Source organism: Otolemur garnettii, unplaced genomic scaffold (assembly GCF_000181295.1).
Source record: "Otolemur garnettii isolate 467f Iridium unplaced genomic scaffold, OtoGar3 scaffold00146, whole genome shotgun sequence".
NCBI classification, from domain to species: domain Eukaryota; kingdom Metazoa; phylum Chordata; class Mammalia; order Primates; family Galagidae; genus Otolemur; species Otolemur garnettii.
Genome location: NW_003852541.1, coordinates 1,220,685 through 1,240,717, shown reverse-complemented (window position 1 = coordinate 1,240,717; position 20,033 = coordinate 1,220,685). Strand labels below are relative to the sequence as shown.

The 20,033-nt window shown below is 48.1% G+C and overlaps 1 protein-coding gene across 1 annotated transcript in view; it reads left to right on the top strand.

Moving 5' to 3' along the window:
• The window catches only part of AFAP1 (actin filament associated protein 1), a 129,924-nt gene that overhangs the window by 106,962 nt on the left and 2,929 nt on the right, over positions 1-20,033 (top strand). The window contains exons 11-15 of the mRNA XM_003799141.3: positions 441-558; positions 7,405-7,519; positions 11,048-11,212; positions 12,917-13,107; positions 16,059-16,223. Of these exons, the coding sequence (XP_003799189.1) occupies positions 441-558; positions 7,405-7,519; positions 11,048-11,212; positions 12,917-13,107; positions 16,059-16,223 (754 nt within the window). The remainder of the gene's footprint in view (positions 1-440; positions 559-7,404; positions 7,520-11,047; positions 11,213-12,916; positions 13,108-16,058; positions 16,224-20,033) is intronic.

Genomic DNA, 20,033 nt, shown 5'->3' with positions numbered 1-20,033 from the left:
GGCCAAAACTGCAAAAAAAAAAGCCAAATAGTAAATATGTCACCTTTGCTAGCCATATGGTCACCTTGAGAGGTAATGAACTCATAAAAGAAACATGTGTTCCAATAAGACTTTATTACAAAATCAGGCTGTGAGAGGAGCTGGCCACTGTCAAAAACTGATAATAATCAAAATCGTTGGCTTATATTGAGTGCTTGCTGTTTGCAGGCATTGCTTTATGTAGCTATCAAACACATCACCAGGCCTTGTTGCCACTCTGCAGGGGGCATGCCGTCCTCGTCTCATGGGTGAGGGGTGTGTCCAGGCTCTGCAGCCTAATATCCCATTTCTGCCCCCATGGCCTCTCATACAGCCTTGGGCATAAAGGCAGAGCTGAAGACTTGTTGATTAATTGGGGTAAAAAAAAGGTTTTGGATGTTAACTTACGCCCTTTCTTTCAGCTTCATGAACAGGCGTGTCATATCTACCAACCCGTATCTAGGGGGCACCTCCAACGGCTACGCGCACCCCAGTGGGACAGCGCTGCATTACGACGATGTCCCCTGCATCAACGGCTCGGTGAGTGTGCCACTTTTCCAGGGTAAACAGTTGGTTTTGTTTGAAGGCAAGGCTATCTGGAAAATTCTGTACTTTAATGCCCTGGCTTTAGTCTGAATGAGATAAGACTTTTAAAAAAATGCTTTGAAGCAGGAGGAAAACTCCATCTCTCCTCTCTCATCTGCTGCTTCTGACCTTCTTCACACCATTGCTGGCTTAAAGATGCTGTTCTTAACATTTGAACACATGGTAGTTTGGCACCAGAAGATGGTTTGTCATTTAATGTCAATGCCATTAATTAAACATCAGTATACATTAAAATATTGACCAAAGAATGGTAGAGTAACTAATAACTCAGATAACTAGATAAGTCAAAATATAACACAGTGTAAATTATCGATGAATAGCTAATTTCTAGATATGATAAACATGCTGAAAAATCACCATCAGGAAGGAACAGTGAGTAATGACTGTATTTCAAACTCAAGGTAACTTCCCTCGTCGATGTGGAATAACTGGGCCCTGACGGCCAGCTTGACATTATTTTATATCTGTACATAAGCAGTGGAGATGTTTAGTCGCAGCTCTTTGGTACCAAGCTAGTCTCCACGTTTGGCCTTAGGAGTTTTAAATTTGCTCTCAGCATTTTCTGTCTCATGTGTAATCAGCAGACTTGTTGATAAATGTCCCCACACTGCTCATCTGACTGTGCTTACTGAGCAGCTGCTCTCACCCGGCCCTGTATCTAGCTCCAGCCCTACGGAGATGAGGCCTGAACGGAGATGAGGCCTGAACGGGCTAGCAGCCGAGTGAGAGGCCTGGTCTTGTCTCCCAGTATGGGGTGGGTGTAAAGTTGGCGCCTATGTTGTTTTACGAAGGTGGGCACAGAGTGTGTCTGTTATTATTTTTTCAGCATTTGAATACATTTTAGACTATTTTCTTACAGATTGACTTTTCTCCTCTATCTTAATGGATGCTATCAAAATCAGCTGTTTGTTACCTAGCATCACAAAACCACACCTGCCCCTGCAGGGAGGGGTTAAAGACTCCTAGAGTTTGATTGTAAACAGACTGGAAAGGAGGTCACTGTGCTTCATGTCGGACGTGATGAGTGTGTCCAGAGCGAGGAGGCACACGGTGGTCTGGGGGTTGGGGTCTGTCTGGGCCTTCTGCTTGGTGGTCTGGGGGTTGGGGTCTGTCTGGGCCTTCTGCTTGGTGGTCTGGGGGTTGGGGTCTGTCTGGGCCTTCTGCTTGGAAGTGCTCTCTCCCTGCATTCCTGCCAGGGCCCCTACTGGGCTCTAAACAGCGACCTCCTCTTCCCCACCTTCTTCACGCCTTGCCTTATTTGCTGGTGACTCCTAGTGGCCAGGCTCTGTGCTAGGGATTAAAAATTACAGATGAGATATTATTTGTCCCTTCAGCCCCCCCAACCCTAGTCTAGCAGGAGTGAGGCAATGAGGGGAGAGCTGCCTTGGGTTTGGGCAGGGTAATGGCAGCTCGTGGGGACAGCATCAGGGAGCAGCCCAGCCGCCTTCATACCCCCCCTAGATCCATCCAATCACATGGGACAGCATCAGGGAGCAGCCCAGCGCCTTGGGTTTGGGCAGGGTAATGGCAGCTCGTGGGGACAGCATCAGGGAGCAGCCCAGCCGCCTTCATACCCCCCCTCCATCCATCCAATCACATGGGACAGCATCAGGGAGCAGCCCAGCCGCCTTCATACCCCCCTCACCCCCAGATCCGTCCAATCAGGTCGGGACAGCATCAGGGAGCAGCCCAGCTGCCTTTACATTCCACCCTAGATCCGGCGGCCAGTGCAGAGCAGGGCTTTCCATATAGTGTCTGCCCGTGATTCAGGCCAATGCCACTGTCAAACTCTTCTGGCCTCCATGTGTACTGTGTCTTGACTGGTGTCTCTCTACAGACTGGTTTGTCTGTGGTTTTAGGCTCTAGTTGCCAACTCATCTTGGAAATGATGTGCTCTTCTGAGCCTTTGATCTTAGCCTTCAGTTATTTTGGAAAGATGGCACAGAATCCTTTCCCTGGCCCTCCCCCCTGGCATCCTTGCTCCTCCACGGTGTTCTCCGAGCATATCCCTAACCCTGGACAGTGGTGTGAGCTGCATGGCATGGGAGCCCAGGACTGCACACATCATCCCCCACGGCTCATGCTATTCAGACTTTGAGCACCCTGGTCCAGCTACCCCAGGAATGAGTTTGCTTTAGGTGTTTTGGAAATAAAATCTGCCGTTCTCGGAGGACTTTGTGTTTGGGAATTGTCTCTGAATGTGTGCGCTGCTGGGCTGGCAGTGGAGGCTTTATGACATGATGTCTATGTGTATATTCATGCGTTTTGCTTACTAAGCGCTTTCTCTGTGCAGACCCTTCCTTAAACTATTTTTCTACATGTCAGACCTGTTACCAGGTAATTTGTCTTTTTGGAGAGACTCATTTCAAGGTTTTATAAAGCTTGTACTTTATGACCAACATCCGTCCTTTTAGCAGCATTTCAACTTAGTAATTTGTACCCATTCATTGTTTCCTGATGATTAATCCAGGATGAAAGTGGCCTACTCACACTTTTAATCTAGAAACTTATGTGAGGTCCCTTGTATTTTCTGAGTCTCCCGTGTGACTCAATCCTGGGTATTTTAGGAAAATGATAGTCTAGTCTAGACCATTTTAATCGCTTGGGATAAATACGTGCTAGGTTGTCATTACAGAACTCTCACAGCCAGCGTATCTGCGTGTGCTGTTATTTTTAGATTGTAGATTGGTCCCCAGCAGCACAAAAATAGACATAGCAAAGTGATTGCAAGGAAAAAAATTCCTACTGTGGAATTAAAAATCTTTTCTATTTTTAAAACAAAAGGCTGTAATTATAGTCTGGCTGAAAGGACCTCTGCCCAGAAAACTATAAAAACAGGGTGAAGTGAGTATGAGGGTTCATGTCGCCTTTGTCGTGATGCAAGCAATTTATAAAGACCTTTAAAACTTGAAGGGCTCTGGCTGTGGTTATTAGTTTGGGTTTGAATTTATGCTTTAATGTTTATATTTTCAAATTCTTCTGTCACATGAAATGGCATGTAGCTATTTTAGTTTTTCATTAAAGGTTTTCCACTAAAATAATGCCATTATATCAGTTAGATTTGGAAGCATCCCATTTTCCGTCATGATGTGATGTCTTCCCTTACAGACTGTGTTTTGGTCATGGCATTTTCTTCCTTGGCATGGAAAGCATGGCACAGAGGGACGCAGGAGGACCGTTGCCCTGTACTTAGATCATTGGCTTGTACAGTGCACGTGGAGACATGTGGAGGGGTCATTGTGCCCAGGAAAGCCTGCGGCTCAGAGGCAGCATCACGTGTCCAGCTCTGCCTCTTGGCAGCCACTTAACCTGTCTCTGCCTCAGTTTCCTCCTGCCTCCTAAGGTTATGAGGAGGTTAAAGAGCTGGTGTTGGTCAGAACCCAGGAAGTGCTGCAAAGTGAAATCACATTGCTGAGATTCACGTGTCTCTGGTAGAGCCAGTATGTTCCCTCCTCACTTCACCTCCACATCCGGGGTTGGGGAGCTTCCAAACTCTGCTTCTCTGGAATAGGAAATGTCAAATCAGGGTTTGTTTTTGTTTTTTCTGCTTTATAAAACAGAAAAAACAAAAATTTCATAAGCCAACAGCCCTGGGAACAGTTTAAGGGGAAAAAGTAACTTTTCCTTAAGACCCCTGAAGTGAGATTCTTTAGAGTCAGTCCACTTGCCTGTGTGCACGTGTGTGTGGGAGGGTTTCATTGATACCAACTAGGGGCTGGGGCTGCTGAAGCTTCACTAAATGCTGTGCTAAATGATATCTCTTTATGCTAAAATCTGCTGTTTTCTGTGTCCAAGTCACTAACGACAAAGCTGTGTGTGTTGCAGTGGGAACCTGAAGATGGCTTTCCTGCGTCCTGTAGCAGAGGCTTGGGAGAAGAGGTGCTCTATGATAACGCAGGCCTGTACGATAACTTGCCGTCTCCAAAAATCTTTGCCCGCTACTCTCCTGCTGACAGGAAGGCTTCTAGGCTGTCTGCTGACAAGCTGTCCTCTAACCATTACAAACACCCTGCCTCCACTCCGTCTGTTACTAATACCTCTTCTGTGGGGAGGGCGTCTCTCGGGCCCAGCTCCCAGGTACAGCATCTCCTTCTACGATATTCTAGAATCAACTTTCTAAGTCACACTCCTCTAACACGTACTAAACAGGACTCAGCAAAAGCAGAGCACAATTTTTCCCTCAGTTAGAATATAATTTGCAATTTGACCAGCAAGGAACTGACAACTATTCCTAACTAGTTCATAGTTTATCTAAGTATGGTGTTTCCTTGCCTGCGTCTGGCACTCCTTCTATTCTTGAAAAATTCCCCTGTAAATTTTGTGAATTATGTCAACTAAAAGCAAAGATTTTAAAAAGAACAAGGGCAATACTTCATGTAGGAATGCTAACGTAAAGCAAAAGGGTGTGTTTTAATTTTTTTCTTTTCTTTTTCTACATTCTTTGGGTAATCTTAATAAAATCATGAACCAGGTAAGATCCTAGAGTTCTAGGTAGTAGTAGCTTAGAATAGCACCTCCCAAAATATGGGGTTCATCAGAAATCAAATGTGAAGGGTTTTGTTTGTTTTGATTTTTAAATGACAGTGGCTCAGATCGCATCCCTGGAGATTCTGAGTGTGTGTATCTGAGGGGCCCAGACATTTGTGTCAGGTGAGGGAGCAGGTCCCTGTCCTCCAGGGTTTTTGCCAGTGCCTGGTAGGGTATATGTTTCATTTACTAAGTGCGGATGTGTCCATGTAATGATCTATCCTTTTATTGGTGTGAGAGTCACTGTCGGTGAAAAGCATGAAGTCACATGTGCCATTTTTGTACATTTGGGATTTCTCCAGGATAGCTGGGAATCCTCCGATACAGAGATGCGTTTGGGGCTTTTATGTTATTGCTGTTCCTCTGGTTTTGCTTTTGTTTAAATAGGAAACAGTGTTGCATGTTGAACTGTATATTACCCAGAGGTCTCCGGTCCTCATTTGGGTGCTTCAGAGGGAAGCTATTATTTAATGGAGAGACCTTACACTTACTGAACACTCACAAGATGCTGTATGTGTGTGTGGATGTGCTCTATGTGTAGTGTGTGTCATGTGCTGTGTGTGTGGTGTGTGTGGTGTGTGGTGTGTGCTATGTGTGTGGTGTGTGCTCTGTGTGTATGTATGGTGTGTGCCGTGTGCTATATGTGTGCATGGTGTGTGCTGTGTGTGTGGTGTGTGGGGTGTATGTGGTGTGTGCAGTGCGCTGTATGCTGTATGTGGTGTGTGCTCTGTGTGTGTGTGTGTGGTGTGTGCTGTATGTGTGCGTGGTGTGTGCCGTTAGCTGTATGTGTGTCTGGTCTGTGCCATGTGCTATATGTGTATGGTTGCATCATTTAATCTTTTCAGGAACAGTGTGGGGAGGTGTCCGTATCTTTTCATTTTTAAATGAGCACACGGAGGCTCAGAAAGCTTAATGACTTGCTTAGCATCTCCAAATGATGGAGCTGCAATTTGAAGCTAGCTCCATATGCCTCCCCCAAACCGCAGCCCTCCATGAAAGGAAATACACTATGATGGGCTTGGAGAGCTAGAGTTAGCCTTTGCTATTGAGCTGAATTTATTACACAACTAGGGTACACGTAATATAACAAAATACAGCATCAGTTGGCTTGCAGCAATCAAAGAAGTAGGGGTACTATTTAGTTTCTGTTAAACCTGTGGTTAGTGGGGATTTAGTTTCCAGATTATTCACTCTTCTGTGTTAGGCTTCTCTTGCTTCCTTCCTCAGACCCCTCGCCGAGTCAAAGGCAGGTGCTTCCCCTTCAGGGTGGCACTCAGTAGGAAAGCCTGGGGAGCAGCAGGAAGCAGCTATAACTCAGGGTCACGCTACTGCCCTCGAAAGCATCCCCCTAAAGTAAAAGCTGTTTCTCCTGAGCAGACTTTACAGTCTCCACAGAAGGCTCTACACAGTCAGCTGCCTGTGCCAGTTTCATGGTTAGCGTTTGTGATCTCCCAGCAGAAATGTGTGACTTCTGCAGCATTGCAGCCAAGACATCCCAGAGAACCTGATTGATTTTTTTACTTTTTTGAGACCAAGTCTTACTCTGTCACTCAGTCTGGAGTGTCATGGCATCAGCCTTGCTCATAGACCTCAAACTCTGGGGCTCAAGAGCTCTCCTGCCTCAGCCTTCCAAGTAGCTGTGACTACAGGCACCCACCACAATGCCTGGCTAGTTGGGTTTTTTGTTTTATTTCCCCTAATATCAGTAAAGACAGGGTCTCACTGTTGCTCAGCTAGGATTACAGGCGTGAGCCACTGTGCCTGACCAGCCTCATTTAATTTTGATACTTGATGCTAGATACTTCTTAGCCATGCCAGGAAAGTCACAATAGTAAACGTTTGTAAACTACGTTGGTTTTCTTTTACCTTCATATTTTTTTCATCTGTGCTAGACTCTACTTAAAAAGTCAGAGACTGGCTCAGCGCCTATAGTGCAGCGGTTAAAGTGCCAGCCACATACATCAGAGCCTGGGCCTGCCAAACAACAATGACAACTACAACCAAAAATGGCCAGCTGTTGTGGCGGGCACCTGTGGTCCAGCTGCTTGGGAGGCTGAGGCAGGAGAATCACTTAAGCCCAAGAGTTGGAGGTTGCTGTGAGCTGTGATGCCACAGCTCTCTACCACAGGCGACATAGTGAGACTCTGTCTCAAAAAAAAAAAAAAAAGAGACTGAAAGAAATTACTACAGAGAGAAAAGAAAGACTTTTCCTTTTATTTTGATTTTAATTTTCTTATATGTTTATTTCAACAGTTGAAGAGCAAAAAGCCCCCAGTGGCATCTAACGGGGTCACAGGAAAAGGGAAGACTCTGAGCAGTCAGCCAAAAAAAGCAGATGCAGCGGCCGGTGTGAAACGGACAGCTTCCAGTGAGTCTATCCTGACTTTCGTGCTTCTGGTTTTAAGTGCCGTTTGCAAAGCTGGGGCTTTCTGGCCTGCTTACCAGGCAGTGCCAGTTTGGAGGATGGTTAGAGCTGGCACCAGGGGCTCTGGCATTCCTACTCTTCAGCTGGTTTGAGGAAAGCGATGATTTTAACCCAACGTTACGACTTGCATGTGGGAGGAAACCTGAGCTGGTTTGTTAGCTGTGGTACTGATGCAGTGCGAGCAGCTCCAGGTGGCCCCGGGCTCTGTGTTGGGGCACTTTGGTTTGTGTCCCTCATCTGCTGTTGACGTCTGTAAATATTCTAAACTCAGCCTTTATCTGTTAGACATAGACAAGTGGCTTGTGCGGAAACGCCAATCGAAACGATTGCGGTGAAACATGTACCTAAAAGCACTAGAGTAATGCAGGATTTATAGGAAGCACTAATCCCGCGGCGGGCGCAGTCTACAGCATGCTGCCGTTTCTCCCTCCCCGTTTATTTCTCATGGCCACTTCATAGACCGAGATATTGCCATCCACCTCACTGTGCAAATGAGAAAAGAATCTCCAGGTGATTAAGTGGCTCCCCTGTGGGCTCAAAGCTGGCGAATCTAGCTGGAAATCGATTGGCCAGAGAAGGGCAAGACAGGAGAGGCACAGCCGCTGAATGTGGGGCCCCTCGCTTAGCGCAGACAGGTGCACCCAGAGAGAAACTGTTATCTCTGTGTGTTCATATTTGCCTTAGTGCTCATCATGTTGGATGTCTGATCAGCCATCCAGCCAGGCAGCGTTCATTTTCTCAAGGCACTCTGCTTTTTTCAGAGTGTCAGGATAAGAGAGAGAGCAGTGGCCAGCAAGTGGCTTCTGTCCAGCAGAGAGTTACACATGCATATAAGCCAGAGTAAGGGCTGCAGCATGAGGTGTGACAAGGCTCAGGAGCTCCAGGTTCCCTCAGGCTTGTCTGAGAAGCTTTCCCAGAGGAGGAAGTTGGGATTTAGAAGTGAATACTGGGCTTGGTGTGGTTACATGCCAGTGTTACTTGGGATTTATGCTAGAAGTGTTCAGATGCAGATTAATACAACTAGTAGACCAGTCTGTGCGTTAGTGGAGATGGAGACGAGGCTGGTGGGCTCCAGCTGGTAACCTCTGCAGCAGGTGTGAAGGGGACAGAGGCTGACACCCATCTGCCCTGTGGCATACTGCAAAACAAAGCCTGGCTTTGTCTGTGGCCATTTACCTGGACAAGCCTTGGAACTGGTGAGCAGCACTGTGCTGCTCTGCCCCAGGGAAACTCGTGTGTTCTTTACTAATCTTCTGTCTCTGTTCTACCCGGGTGTATGATTCAAGGAGCTAGGTTGGCAGCCAGCTGGGCCACATCCTTCTATCATTTATTTAGGGTGCTGACTTACTTTGTCTTATCTCGCTGATGTGTTTGGGGTGTTCATACTCACTTTTTTAGTGAGGTTTGTTTGGGGAAGGGATAGTAGGGAAAAGGATGAGTGGTGCCCGGAAAGCTTTGTTAAGCAGGAGCTGAATCACGTAAAGTGTTGGCTGCCACAGTATTTCCCTCTCTGTACCTTAAGCTTGTTTTATTTCCTAAATGATTTATTCCTTTATTGTATAAGACCTTCTGTAGGGAATTTTTATTACCTTTGGTGACATCTCATGGCAACAAAACGGGCAAATAATTGCATTCTGTGTTTTTCCTGAATCTAGCTACTTGCCTTATAGATTGTCCAGGATTTATTGCATAGGGACCAAAAGGTATGGAAATTCCTAGGTTATCGCACATGCCATTGCAATTTGTTTGGGAAACACCTTAGTTTAGAAATGAATGTGTGGAGTGGTAGAGTTTGGACTTGGCCCAGTTTGCAGATTACATCATTACCTTAGCCACGAGCACATTGTGATTGGTTGTCCTCAGGCTGCCAATCCTTTTAGTAGCATTCTGGGGTTTCTCTTTGGTGAGGGGAAAATTGGAGAGTGATATCTTTCTCTATGCCTTCATAAGTGCAATATTTTATTGAAATCGTGATGGCTTACCCTGCAAGAATTGGCAAATCCAGGCTTTAGAACAGGTGCTAAAAATGTTCCCATCCTGTCTCCGCGTGGACAGGCTCTGGGGTGTCTGTCATCGCTGATTGTGGAGACACCTGTTAGGGAGTGGCCACTACGTCCAGGCATCAGATCATTTGGCTAGGTTTCTTTTAAGGTGCATAGATCTAACTTTTTAATAACCACCAGAAGGTAGTCCTCCTTATTCCTGCTTTATGGAGGGTGAAGCTGAGGTTTTAGGGTGATTGAATGTTTTCCCAGAATCATTTAGCAAGGAAGGGATAGTGTGTGATTTACAGCCACTTCTCTGAGTCCAGTGTTTTTATTATGAGCCATTATGTTGCCCTCCGTGGCTTCTACCCCAAAGCAGTGTCTCGTCTAGTGAGTGAGTCAGACAGGCGCCACATGGAATGGTAAAGGTGTGCGCAAAGCATAGAAGGCTTTGAGTCAGGTGAGAGTGATTGTTACAAGCATTTGGGAGATAGTTGAAGCTTCGAAATTGGTGATCCTTGATCAGAGATTTGTTAGAAGCTTCATTTCTTTAATGTATTTTTCCAAAGTGTTCTTCCCCAAATTACTATCATAGAGAAGCCAACATAGCAAGAGGAGGAGAGCACAGGGTTGGGGTTTGGTGCCGAGTTAACTTGTGCTACTTCTTTGAGCCACAGGCACCGCCCAACTAGTCTCCTTTTCATTCATTCATTTATTCATTTTATTAAGCAAGCTTTTGTGTAGTGCTTATTTTTGTGTTTGTCTAAAGTGCTTTATAAATAATCAATTTACTCTTCATAACAACTCCAGGAACTACCTGCTCTTATCTCGCTTTCACAGATGAGAAAACGAAGGCACAAAGGAATTAAGTGCCTTGTTCAAAGCTGTGCAGCTAGCAGCTACCGGTGGCAAGGGCCACCCATAGACAGGCTCCAGATAGTCTTCTGTCTTGCCTCTTCATTTTTTCCTTTTTCGTTTATTCACTCAGCAAGTATTTCCCCTGTGCTCACCTGCTTCCAGGCGGTGCTCTCACACCGGGATGCTGCATCAAGGCGGAGCAAAACAGACCACATGGTTGTAAGGAGCAAATAGTGCCATGCTATGGAGGTGTTTTGAAAAATCCAGAAAACTGTGTAAACCCAGGACATTATTTTTGATAGTAGTAGATTCCTATCTTTTCAAATTCTAGAATGTTCACTTTCAACCTTGTTGAAGATTAATAAGTTGTATGCCTCAAAGGAAAGGAAATTAAATGCATTTCCTAAGATTCTCTTTTAAAAATAATTGATTCAGTGAATATCAGAAAATTAGAATTAGTCACTTTTATGCTTAGTTCAAACCAGTCCTGATTTTTCCTTGTTGAATTATCCAAATAACTAGCTTTGAGTTTAGTTTACTGAGTTAGCTGATTAATAAACTTTACAAATTACCCCATTATCTGCTGATTAAAGCTGAGTTGCTGTGGCTGCTGTTTTTTCTTTTGAAGATGCCGACCAGTACAAGTACGGCAAGAACCGGGTAGAAGCAGATGCCAAGAGGTTACAGACCAAAGAAGAGGAGCTACTCAAGAGGAAAGAAGCCCTGAGGAATAGGTTGGCCCAGCTCCGAAAAGAAAGGAAAGACCTTCGAGCGGCCATTGAAGTCAATGCTGGTATGAAAGTTCTGGTTCTGACTGCCCCAAAGTGACTGTGTTGACGATTGTATGTTTAGTCCTGCTTAGCCCAAAGGATCTGGGACTCACCCAGGCTATGGTTTTATTTAGTAAGAGGACATTAGTCCACACAATGTTTCTCTGGGTTTGCAAGCATTGCTGATAAGCTCACAGCAGGTGCCAGTATGTTTGAATTATGTAGCAGTGGCCAAGGCCTGACCCTCAGGCTGCCCACTGAGGCAGCAGCGATGCTGGGGACTCCATCCAGCTTTAGGTGCTGACCAGAGATCATCTGCAGGATGACTCCTGTGTCTGCGGGTCTCAGTCGATTCTGGTCACTGTATCAGATGAATCAGCAGGATTTCTCTGCAGCAGGGCAGCCCACACAGATAAGTAATGTTCAGAAGTCCAGGTAAGAGAAGCGGTCTCTGCATAGGGAGAAGTAGCCCTCTCTCCCCTGAGAAGGGACAGGGAGAGCAAGGCAGTGTCTGAGTCCTGGAATTCATCAGGGAGGAAGCCAGTTGAGTAGAATCCAAACTCCCAGGGAGGGACTAAGAGTAAAGAAAGGCACAGTTGTCTGGGAAGCTGAGTCGGGAGTTAGAACAGTACATTGGGCCCAGCTTCTTGATTCTTCCCAGCAGGAACTGGGTGTTTAGTTGCTGACACTGGGGCGGAACTGCTCACATGTATACTGCATCAGTCCCAGCTGGGTCTTATGCTGGGGCAGATCTTAGTCTTTAGATTTAGGGTTTTTTGCAGCCTGGGGGTGAGAAAAGTTGCAGTACAGATGCTGCCGGGACTGGGAGGTTAAAGAAAGTCAGCTCGTGCACGGCAAGGAGTTAATCACATCTCGAGCCTTTCCTGACTACAGCTGGAGGGAGGGGCTGATGGGGCTTCAGGGTGGGAGGACAGGTGTGGGTGAGTGAGTCAGGTTGACCCTGTAAGAGGAGGCAGGATGTGGCTGGGGTGGGGGTACCTGGGAGGGGTAGAAGTCCAAGAATGGGAGGGGGCATTGAGCTTAGTGAGGCAGGAGCATTCCCTCCTCCTGTTCCCCCAGCCCTCAGGGTAGCGGGATGCAGGAAGGCTGGGAGAGTTCTGGCCTTGAAAAAGACAACTTGAGTGCTGGCCAGCACCATCCAGGGCCCAGCACAGTCTGTTCCCCTCTTGAGATCAGTTCTTTCTTCTGTCCAGTGGGTATAGTGCTTGCCATTTGAGGTCACTGTAACAGATCTCAAATGAAGTAAGTAAAGCCTCTGTGCCTTATAGAAAGGTACACCAAGTCCCACAGGGAAGCTAGCTGGCTGCTGCTTGTGATTGAAGCTGACTCAGTAACTGGTGAAGGCATCAGGAAAGAGCAATGGTCAGACTCGTGTTAGGGCAATGGCACCTTTGGGAAACATCCAGTTTGAGTTCCACATTTTTAAGTCAGTGCACTGAGGCCTAGACCTAAGATTTGGGATTTGTAAGAATCAGAGAGTCCCGTTTCCTGCTTGTGTCCTTGAAGCTGCAGTAAAGGCAGGTGGTGGAGAAGGACTCTGGTCCTGTGAAGAGCAGCTGGACTTCAGTTTGCAGGAAGGACCTGCATCAGGGAAGCTCCCCCCGAAACATTTTCCAGAAACCCTGAGACAGGCCAGATGTCCTTTCCCCTCTTACTCGGAGAGTCTGTGCCTGATGTTGGAGCAGCGTGTCCCTCTGGGGTTCCAGGCAGGAAGACCCAGGGTGTCCTGGAGGACAAGTTGAAGAGGCTGGAGGAGGAGTGTCGGCAGAAAGAATCAGAGCGTGTCAACCTGGAGCTGGAGCTCACCGAGGTCAAGGAGAGCCTGAAGAAGGCGCTGGCGGGCGGTGTCACTCTGGGGCTGGCCATTGAGCCTAAGTCGGGGACATCGAGTCCACAGGTAAGCATCCTATCTACTTGCTTCAGAGACCGGCATGGCCCTGGGTGACAAGAGGGCACAAGCACCCGGAGAAGGTGCTGAAGGGCCCCCTCGCAGCCGGCACACTGTCCCTCAGCACGCACCACGCAGGGTGGGTTCATGCCCGCTTCACTCACTTTCTCCATCCAAGTTCAGGTTCTCAACGCTAAGTTGTCTCTTTCATTGAAATTCTTAAGTGGAAATGAAAATTCTAAGTCTGTTTCTTTCTCCTTTGCATAATCTGATTATAACAGGTCCGGTTTTCGTGTTTCTTTTGAACCAGGCCTAATTTGATGCAAATTAATTAGATAGAAAATGTAATTTGATATAGCACATTTTATACAGTCTCCAGCGTGGACTAGAAATTAAGCCAGGTGCTGGGGACACTGACCTGAATGAACATAGTCTGTGTCCTCTAGGATCCAGCAGGACAAAGGGCATCATCTTCCCAGCATGAATCATCACTGTGAGCAGAGTTTTCAGCCTTCTTTATCTCACAGCACATCACGGCACACTTACATTATGTTGATCAAAAAAAGAGTAAAAATTGGGGCGGCACCTGTGCCTCAAAGGAGTAAGGCGCCATCCCATATGCCAGAGGTGGTAGGTTCAAACCCAGCCCTGGCCAAAAACTTCAAAAAAAAAAAGAGAGTAAAAAAAATAATATACTTATTGTGTTTTAAACTTCTTTTGATAATAATTTAATTAATGGTCTTTAAAAGTGTTCACGGCACATCAGCTGAAAATCACTCTCTTAGGGTCTCCTCTGCCCTCTCGTTCAGCTAATGATCATCGAGAACTCATGTTGTCTTTTGGATTGATTATTCTGTTGAGTCAACAGTCTTGCAAGTCAGATGTTATTGCTTCCATTTTACAAATGGGCACTGAGGCCCAGAGAAGTCACCTCACCTACAAGACCTGATAGCTGGTGAAGGACGGCCCGGTTTCCGTTCTTGCTTCAGCTGAAACATGGCAGGGCACCCTGTCCTCACCCTGTCAACATCCTAAGTGCTCTGCTTCTGGGTCCTCTCCAGGCCACAGGGCAGAGTGCTGAACCAGGATGAGTTCGTGTGAGCTCCCCATCACTTCATTTTCCCCAGACTCCAGTCTCCTCCTCAGCAAACACCTCCCTGACTTATAGAAGACAGCCAGCCTCCTGCTTAGCAGAGCTAGTTCAGGGGGCCGTGGCTGCCCTGTCACCAGCTCTGCTATAGTCTTTTCAGCCACAGCAAGGTCAAGTGTTTAGGAGAACAGGCTCTGGGGTCACGTAGGCCAGGGTTTAAAGTTCCTTAACTTCACGAGGCTCCAGCTTTTCCCAGTATCTTTCCAGTATCTTTATCTACATTTTCTTAATTTTCTTAATGGAGACAAAGATACTGCCTGCTGCATAAGCTTGTGTGTGCAGAAGCCCTCGGCACAGTGCCCACCCACATGTGTGTTCATCCCTTCGTGCAGTCGTGTGTTCCCCGTCCCGTGTGTATCATTCATGTACCCCATTCACTCCACAGGTAGATAGTTATAAAATTTTACTGCTATTATCGTATGTATAATATGTATTACTATCTCATAGATACTATAATTATGTAGAAATTATACAATAGTTTAATAATTATTTATATACTAAATATGATAAATATTACACATATGCAAAGGTGTTTATGTGTGTGTATATGCATGTGCTGTGTTCTGTCTGTGTGCCAGAAATACCTCCTGACCCAGGGCTGTGACCACAGTGGGCGCAAATGCCTGTTTTGTGAGGCTCACATTCTCGTGAGGGGAGACAGCCAGTTGAATGCATTTATGCCAGATGTCAGCAGGGCTCTGCCAAGCTATAAAGCAGGGTCAGGGAGGGCTGGGTGCAATGGGGATCAGAATCTGAGCACTGTGTCCTGGGCCTCTCAGCATCTGACGGGAAGAGGACAAGGTCAGCTACAGTTGCAGAGTGGCAATGGCTGGGACCATCTCTAGTATGGGGTGGGTGGTCTTCCCTTGTGCCTATTGTCTGTGGTGACCTGAGGCAGGAGGACACATGGTCCCCCACAAGCTTCTTGTTCTAAGGTGGCAGAGGGGATGGCATGGTCTGAGGCACTGCCCGTCACTGTCCTCAGGCTTCCCTGGCCATTTCCTAGGATGTCTGGAATGTAGGTAGAAGATGGCTGCTTGGGGATCTGTGGCCAGTAAACCCCCACAAGAACCCCCCCACTTTAATGGTAATTGAACCACGATTCTCCTAAAAAGACATTCTGTATGCCTTGAGTGATAGTATTTACGTTACACATTTTGGCAGTAGTGATAGGAAGAGTTTATTCCCTGGAGACCCATTTGAGCAAGTACAGCAGACCATGGACATTTTTTTCAAAAAGCTGTTTGGAAGAGCCAAAGATGGGACTTTGGCAACTGAGGGCACATTTTATTCTATTCTAAGCCTTCCAGAAAGTCTATTCCTTTGGCACATGTGAACTGTGCTGTGAGCAGTCAGGGATCCTCAGCGGAATCAGCGCCTATGCTCCAGCAAGCCACGCAGGGTGCTGGGTTCCAGGAGCTGGTGCTGGGCCCCACCTCTGGGGGCTTTGCTGCCTGGCCTCAGGGCAGCCAACCTATGGAAAAGCTCTGAACGGTGCAGAGCACCACCCAGGGGGACAACTCAGAGGCCTCACGACATGAACAGAAGAGCCCAACTTCCAGTGCAGAAGGCTGGGAGAAGAATCCCAGCCATGTACAGGCAGTCAGCCTTCTCTGAGCTTCAGCTTTCCCGTCTGTGAAGTGGGGTCGAAAGGTGCTCTGGGAATTAGGCACTGACTACATGGTTATCCTTGTTATTTTTGCTCATTTCTAAAACCCATTTCTTCTTGAAAATATTCTATTTTTCTGCTGGAAAACTTTGGTGGCCTGGAAGCCGTTCCTCACACAGGGTTTTCCTTCTCTGTCAACAGTCCCCGGTGTTCCGGCATCGGACTCTGGAGAACTCGCCCATCTCCAGCTGTGACACGAGTGATGCAGAGGGCCCCGTGCCAGTGAACAGTGCAGCTGTCTTGAAGAGGAGCCAGCCGGCGCCGGGCAGCTCCCCCTGCCGCGGGCACGTGCTGCGCAAGGCCAAGGTAGGCCCAGACCCCATGAACATGTGCTGCAGGAGGCCAAGGTCAGCCCAGACTCCCATGGGCCTTAGACCCTGCAGTTGCATGGACCAAGGTCGGACCACATCCTGTGGGTGCTGCCTGCTTCCACAGGCAGATTGCACAGGCACATTAGGCTTTCACGCTTTTGGGGGTGGTGGTAGGGCCAGGTTTGTCCTCTACTCACATTCAGCCTGTTTCACATCAGACCCTCCTTTAGGCGCTGGATCCTCATAAGCAGCAAAGATGCAAACCTCACTTGTCAGGGTGCACAGGTTAGCATCGGGAAAGCCAGCAGCCCCGGGGTTTCAGGACCTGGGGCTGGTTTGGTCTTGTTTTCTACTGGTAGTGCAGAGATTGGGCCAAGTGACCACAGAGCACTTGGATGTATTAGGTTACTCATTAATACATCGCTAGCCTGTATACTGTGATTTCGTAAAACAGAAAAGGAATGATAACAAGGTGCAGGAGTGAGCTCTTCTCCGTTCTCCCCCCTTCGCCTACCTCCGCACCCCACACCCCCAGCTCTTCACTCCGTGTGTTGTGTCTTCCAGTCTCCTTGCAGGATTAGCCAATGTCAACTTTCATTGCTAAACTTAAAAACCTCAGAAATATTTTATAGCAGTTTCTAGTTGATCAAAGCAAACAAGTCTTGACCACAGCAGCTGAGAGTGTGCTCCGCATGAAAATCTTACTGAGTTCACTGGCATGATCAGGTCAACTCTATGTGTTCTGATTACTGTGGAGGCTGGACACCCGCCCCATGCCATCTGGACAGCTACTCTCATTGCCAGCATTGCTTTCTACGGCATTACTTCTCTTGGGAAGCCAGTCCAGGCTGGTGGGAACACACACTTCCTGAAGGGTGGGCTAGTGTGAGATCAGACGTGAGTGTGAGCCCCTGGCTGCAGGCCCTGGGCTATTCGCGGGAGGGCCCTGAGGACGTGGCGTCCTGCAGCATGCCAGGTCACTGTGCTCAGAGCAAGTGCATCCGTAGCTGACACCAGTGAGTCTGGAGAAAGGAGGCATCACAGTGCACTGTCCATGCTTTCTGAGCATCCTGCTGGTGTGACTCCTGGGCTTGTTGGCAGAGGAATATGAATTGCCCAGGGGTATTTAGACTAGAGCTGCCCAATAAAAAATCCCTTCTGACTTGCAGGTAAGAAGCACAGTAAAAGTATTTCATTTACTTGGCTTCTTTACCATCAAATGAATTGGATTTAGAATTATGTGACTCGGTTCTTGGGATATGCTCACCGCATAGAAGCCCCAGCGCTGCTCCATCCCCACCTCATGTTCCCACCAGCCATCCAGGCCTATCCAGGTTCTTGGAGGGAAATCACTCTCTATGCCCACAGTCCCAGAAAACACTGGAAGCAGCACTCGTCCATCCAGCCAGGAATCTTGGGCACAGTCTCACTAAAGAAATGGGATCAAGCAGGGTTTCCTAGGACTTGTGAGAACAGTGACAAGGGACCCGTGGCTGGAGGTGGGCATGTGGTCTGGCCTTTGGCCCTGGGCATGTTAATGCATCTGGAGGGCATCACGGACGCGGTCTCACCTGCCACCCAACCTAGGGACGAGGGAGTCTGACTTACTTTGAGGGTGCTGTGGGAAGTGCTATCCAGGCCCAGCGCTGCTCACATCCCTTCCAGCTCTTACTGAAGGTGCTCTGAGCCCGAGAGAGAGCTCTTTAGAAGCTCACATGACTTCATCACATATCACTGGGTTTCCTCGTTCAGAAGGCTTTGGATGGGCCACAGTGCCCAGAGTTAAGCTGTTTTTCTTCCCTCTATCTGGGAAAGACACAGGTATGGGGACTGTGGTCCTGCTTCACAGGTGCCTACAGGATAGGTGCTGGGCTGTCCCAGTGGCTTCGTGCCCCTCCTCTAGTGACATGCACACCTGCTCAAGTTTGGTAGTGCTCATGAGTTCTCATCCTGTCACTTCCAGCTCTGTGGCCAGTGTGCCCTCTACTCTGGAATGTTCCTCTGTTTGCCAGGCTTATTTTCTAAACATACTCGGTGGCATCTGCAGATAACATGTGAGTCTGTCCTCTCTGAAACCTCCACTACCCATTAGTGCTGACCCCGAGGCATTGTCCTAACCCCTCTATTCATAGTGACCCATGAAGATGTATCAGGGAGGCTGTGGCAGGGCTGTCCTCCCTTTGCAGGTCCCTTGGGCCAAGTGGCTGAGAGGGCCTCATGCACATTTTTGTTATCAATTAGGGTAGCTCGGTTTTGGTTTCTGCTTCTGAATTTGCTAATGCCATGCATTTAAATTAATCTTGAGCTTTTGATTCTAGAAAAGGTGTACAGCACACAGAGATGTGCAGCTGGCCCATGACCCAGTTGATGAAGGGCCTCGAAACCCACTGGGAGTCAGACATCTGCACAGACTAGGACTCTGTGTTGTGTAGGGTGGATGTGCACAGAGGGGAACACCCCATGTGGAGGCCAGACCCGTGGTGTCCCCCTGACCCCGTGCCTGGGACTGCCACATACATCTTCTCCTGTAGTCTTCACAGCACCTTGTAATTTTAAAGTCTTTGGTAGGACTCACATTGTTCTGAGGTTCAGAGAGATTAAGTGGCCTCTCCAAGGTCAATTGCTGCTGAGTCACAGAGGCCTGGCTGTAACACCATACCCTCTGCTCCTCCTGAGCTGCCAAGCAGAGGGAAAGGATAGGCCTTGTTTCACACAGTGTATGCCCTGACTCTGACAATACTCTGCCCTTCTGCCTCTGTCTCCTGGGGCTAATTCTCTGGCAAAACCACAGTGCAGATCAACATAGCTCCACAGACTGGGAGGGGCCCAGGCTCCTGCATCTTCTATGAGGTGGTCCTTGGTGCTGTGGATCCTGAGATGGGCAGCGGGGGAGAAAGAGGAGCCCTTACTTCCAGGGCACATCTCTAGGAAAGAGTGACAAGTAAATCAATCGTGATGGCCAAGCGTGCTAAGGAGCACATAGAAATAGCACACAAGATAGTGACGTGTCCTCCTGGGGGGGGTGGGTACTGGCTGCACAGGGGAGAAGGCACTGGAGCCTAGTCGCCAGAATGCGTCGGAGTTGGCCAGGGAACGAGGGGTGGTGTGGCACCCATCAGAGGACCAAGTGTGAAGAGCGCAGTGTGGCCTGTTCACTGCATGTGAAGGCGGTGGGGCTGAGCAGAGGCAGCTTGGCCTTGCTGTGGAGCAGATGGGTTTGTGTCCCAGCTTTGGTCCCAGCTTAGTACAGTGCCTGGCCCTGGCACTCTCCGCCTGCCCTCCTGGTGGAGGTGTGGAGACCATAGGCAACACTCAGGCCTGTGGATGGTGCTCAGCCAGCTATTCTGTTCATTAGATATAAGCACTCACACTTTTATTGAAAAGCACTTTTCTATTGTGAATTAACATAACATACACTGTCTTTACCATTCTTAAGTGTGTAGTTCACGGACATTAAGCACATTCATATTCTGCCACCTTCACCACTACTCCCCTCCTTCACCACCACTCCCCTCTACCTCCACCACCACTCCCCTCCATCACCACAACTCCCCTCCTTCTCCACCACTCCCCTCCATCACCACCACTCCCCCCATCTCCACCACTTCCCTCCTTCACCACCACTTCCCTCCATCTCCACCACTCCCCTCCATCTCCACCACTCCCCCCATCTCCCGCCACTCCCCTCCATCACCGCCACTCCCCCCATCTCCGCCACTCCCCTCCATCTCCGCCACTCACCTCCACCACCACCACTCACCGCCATCACCACCACTCCCCTCCATCTCCACCACTCCCCTCCATC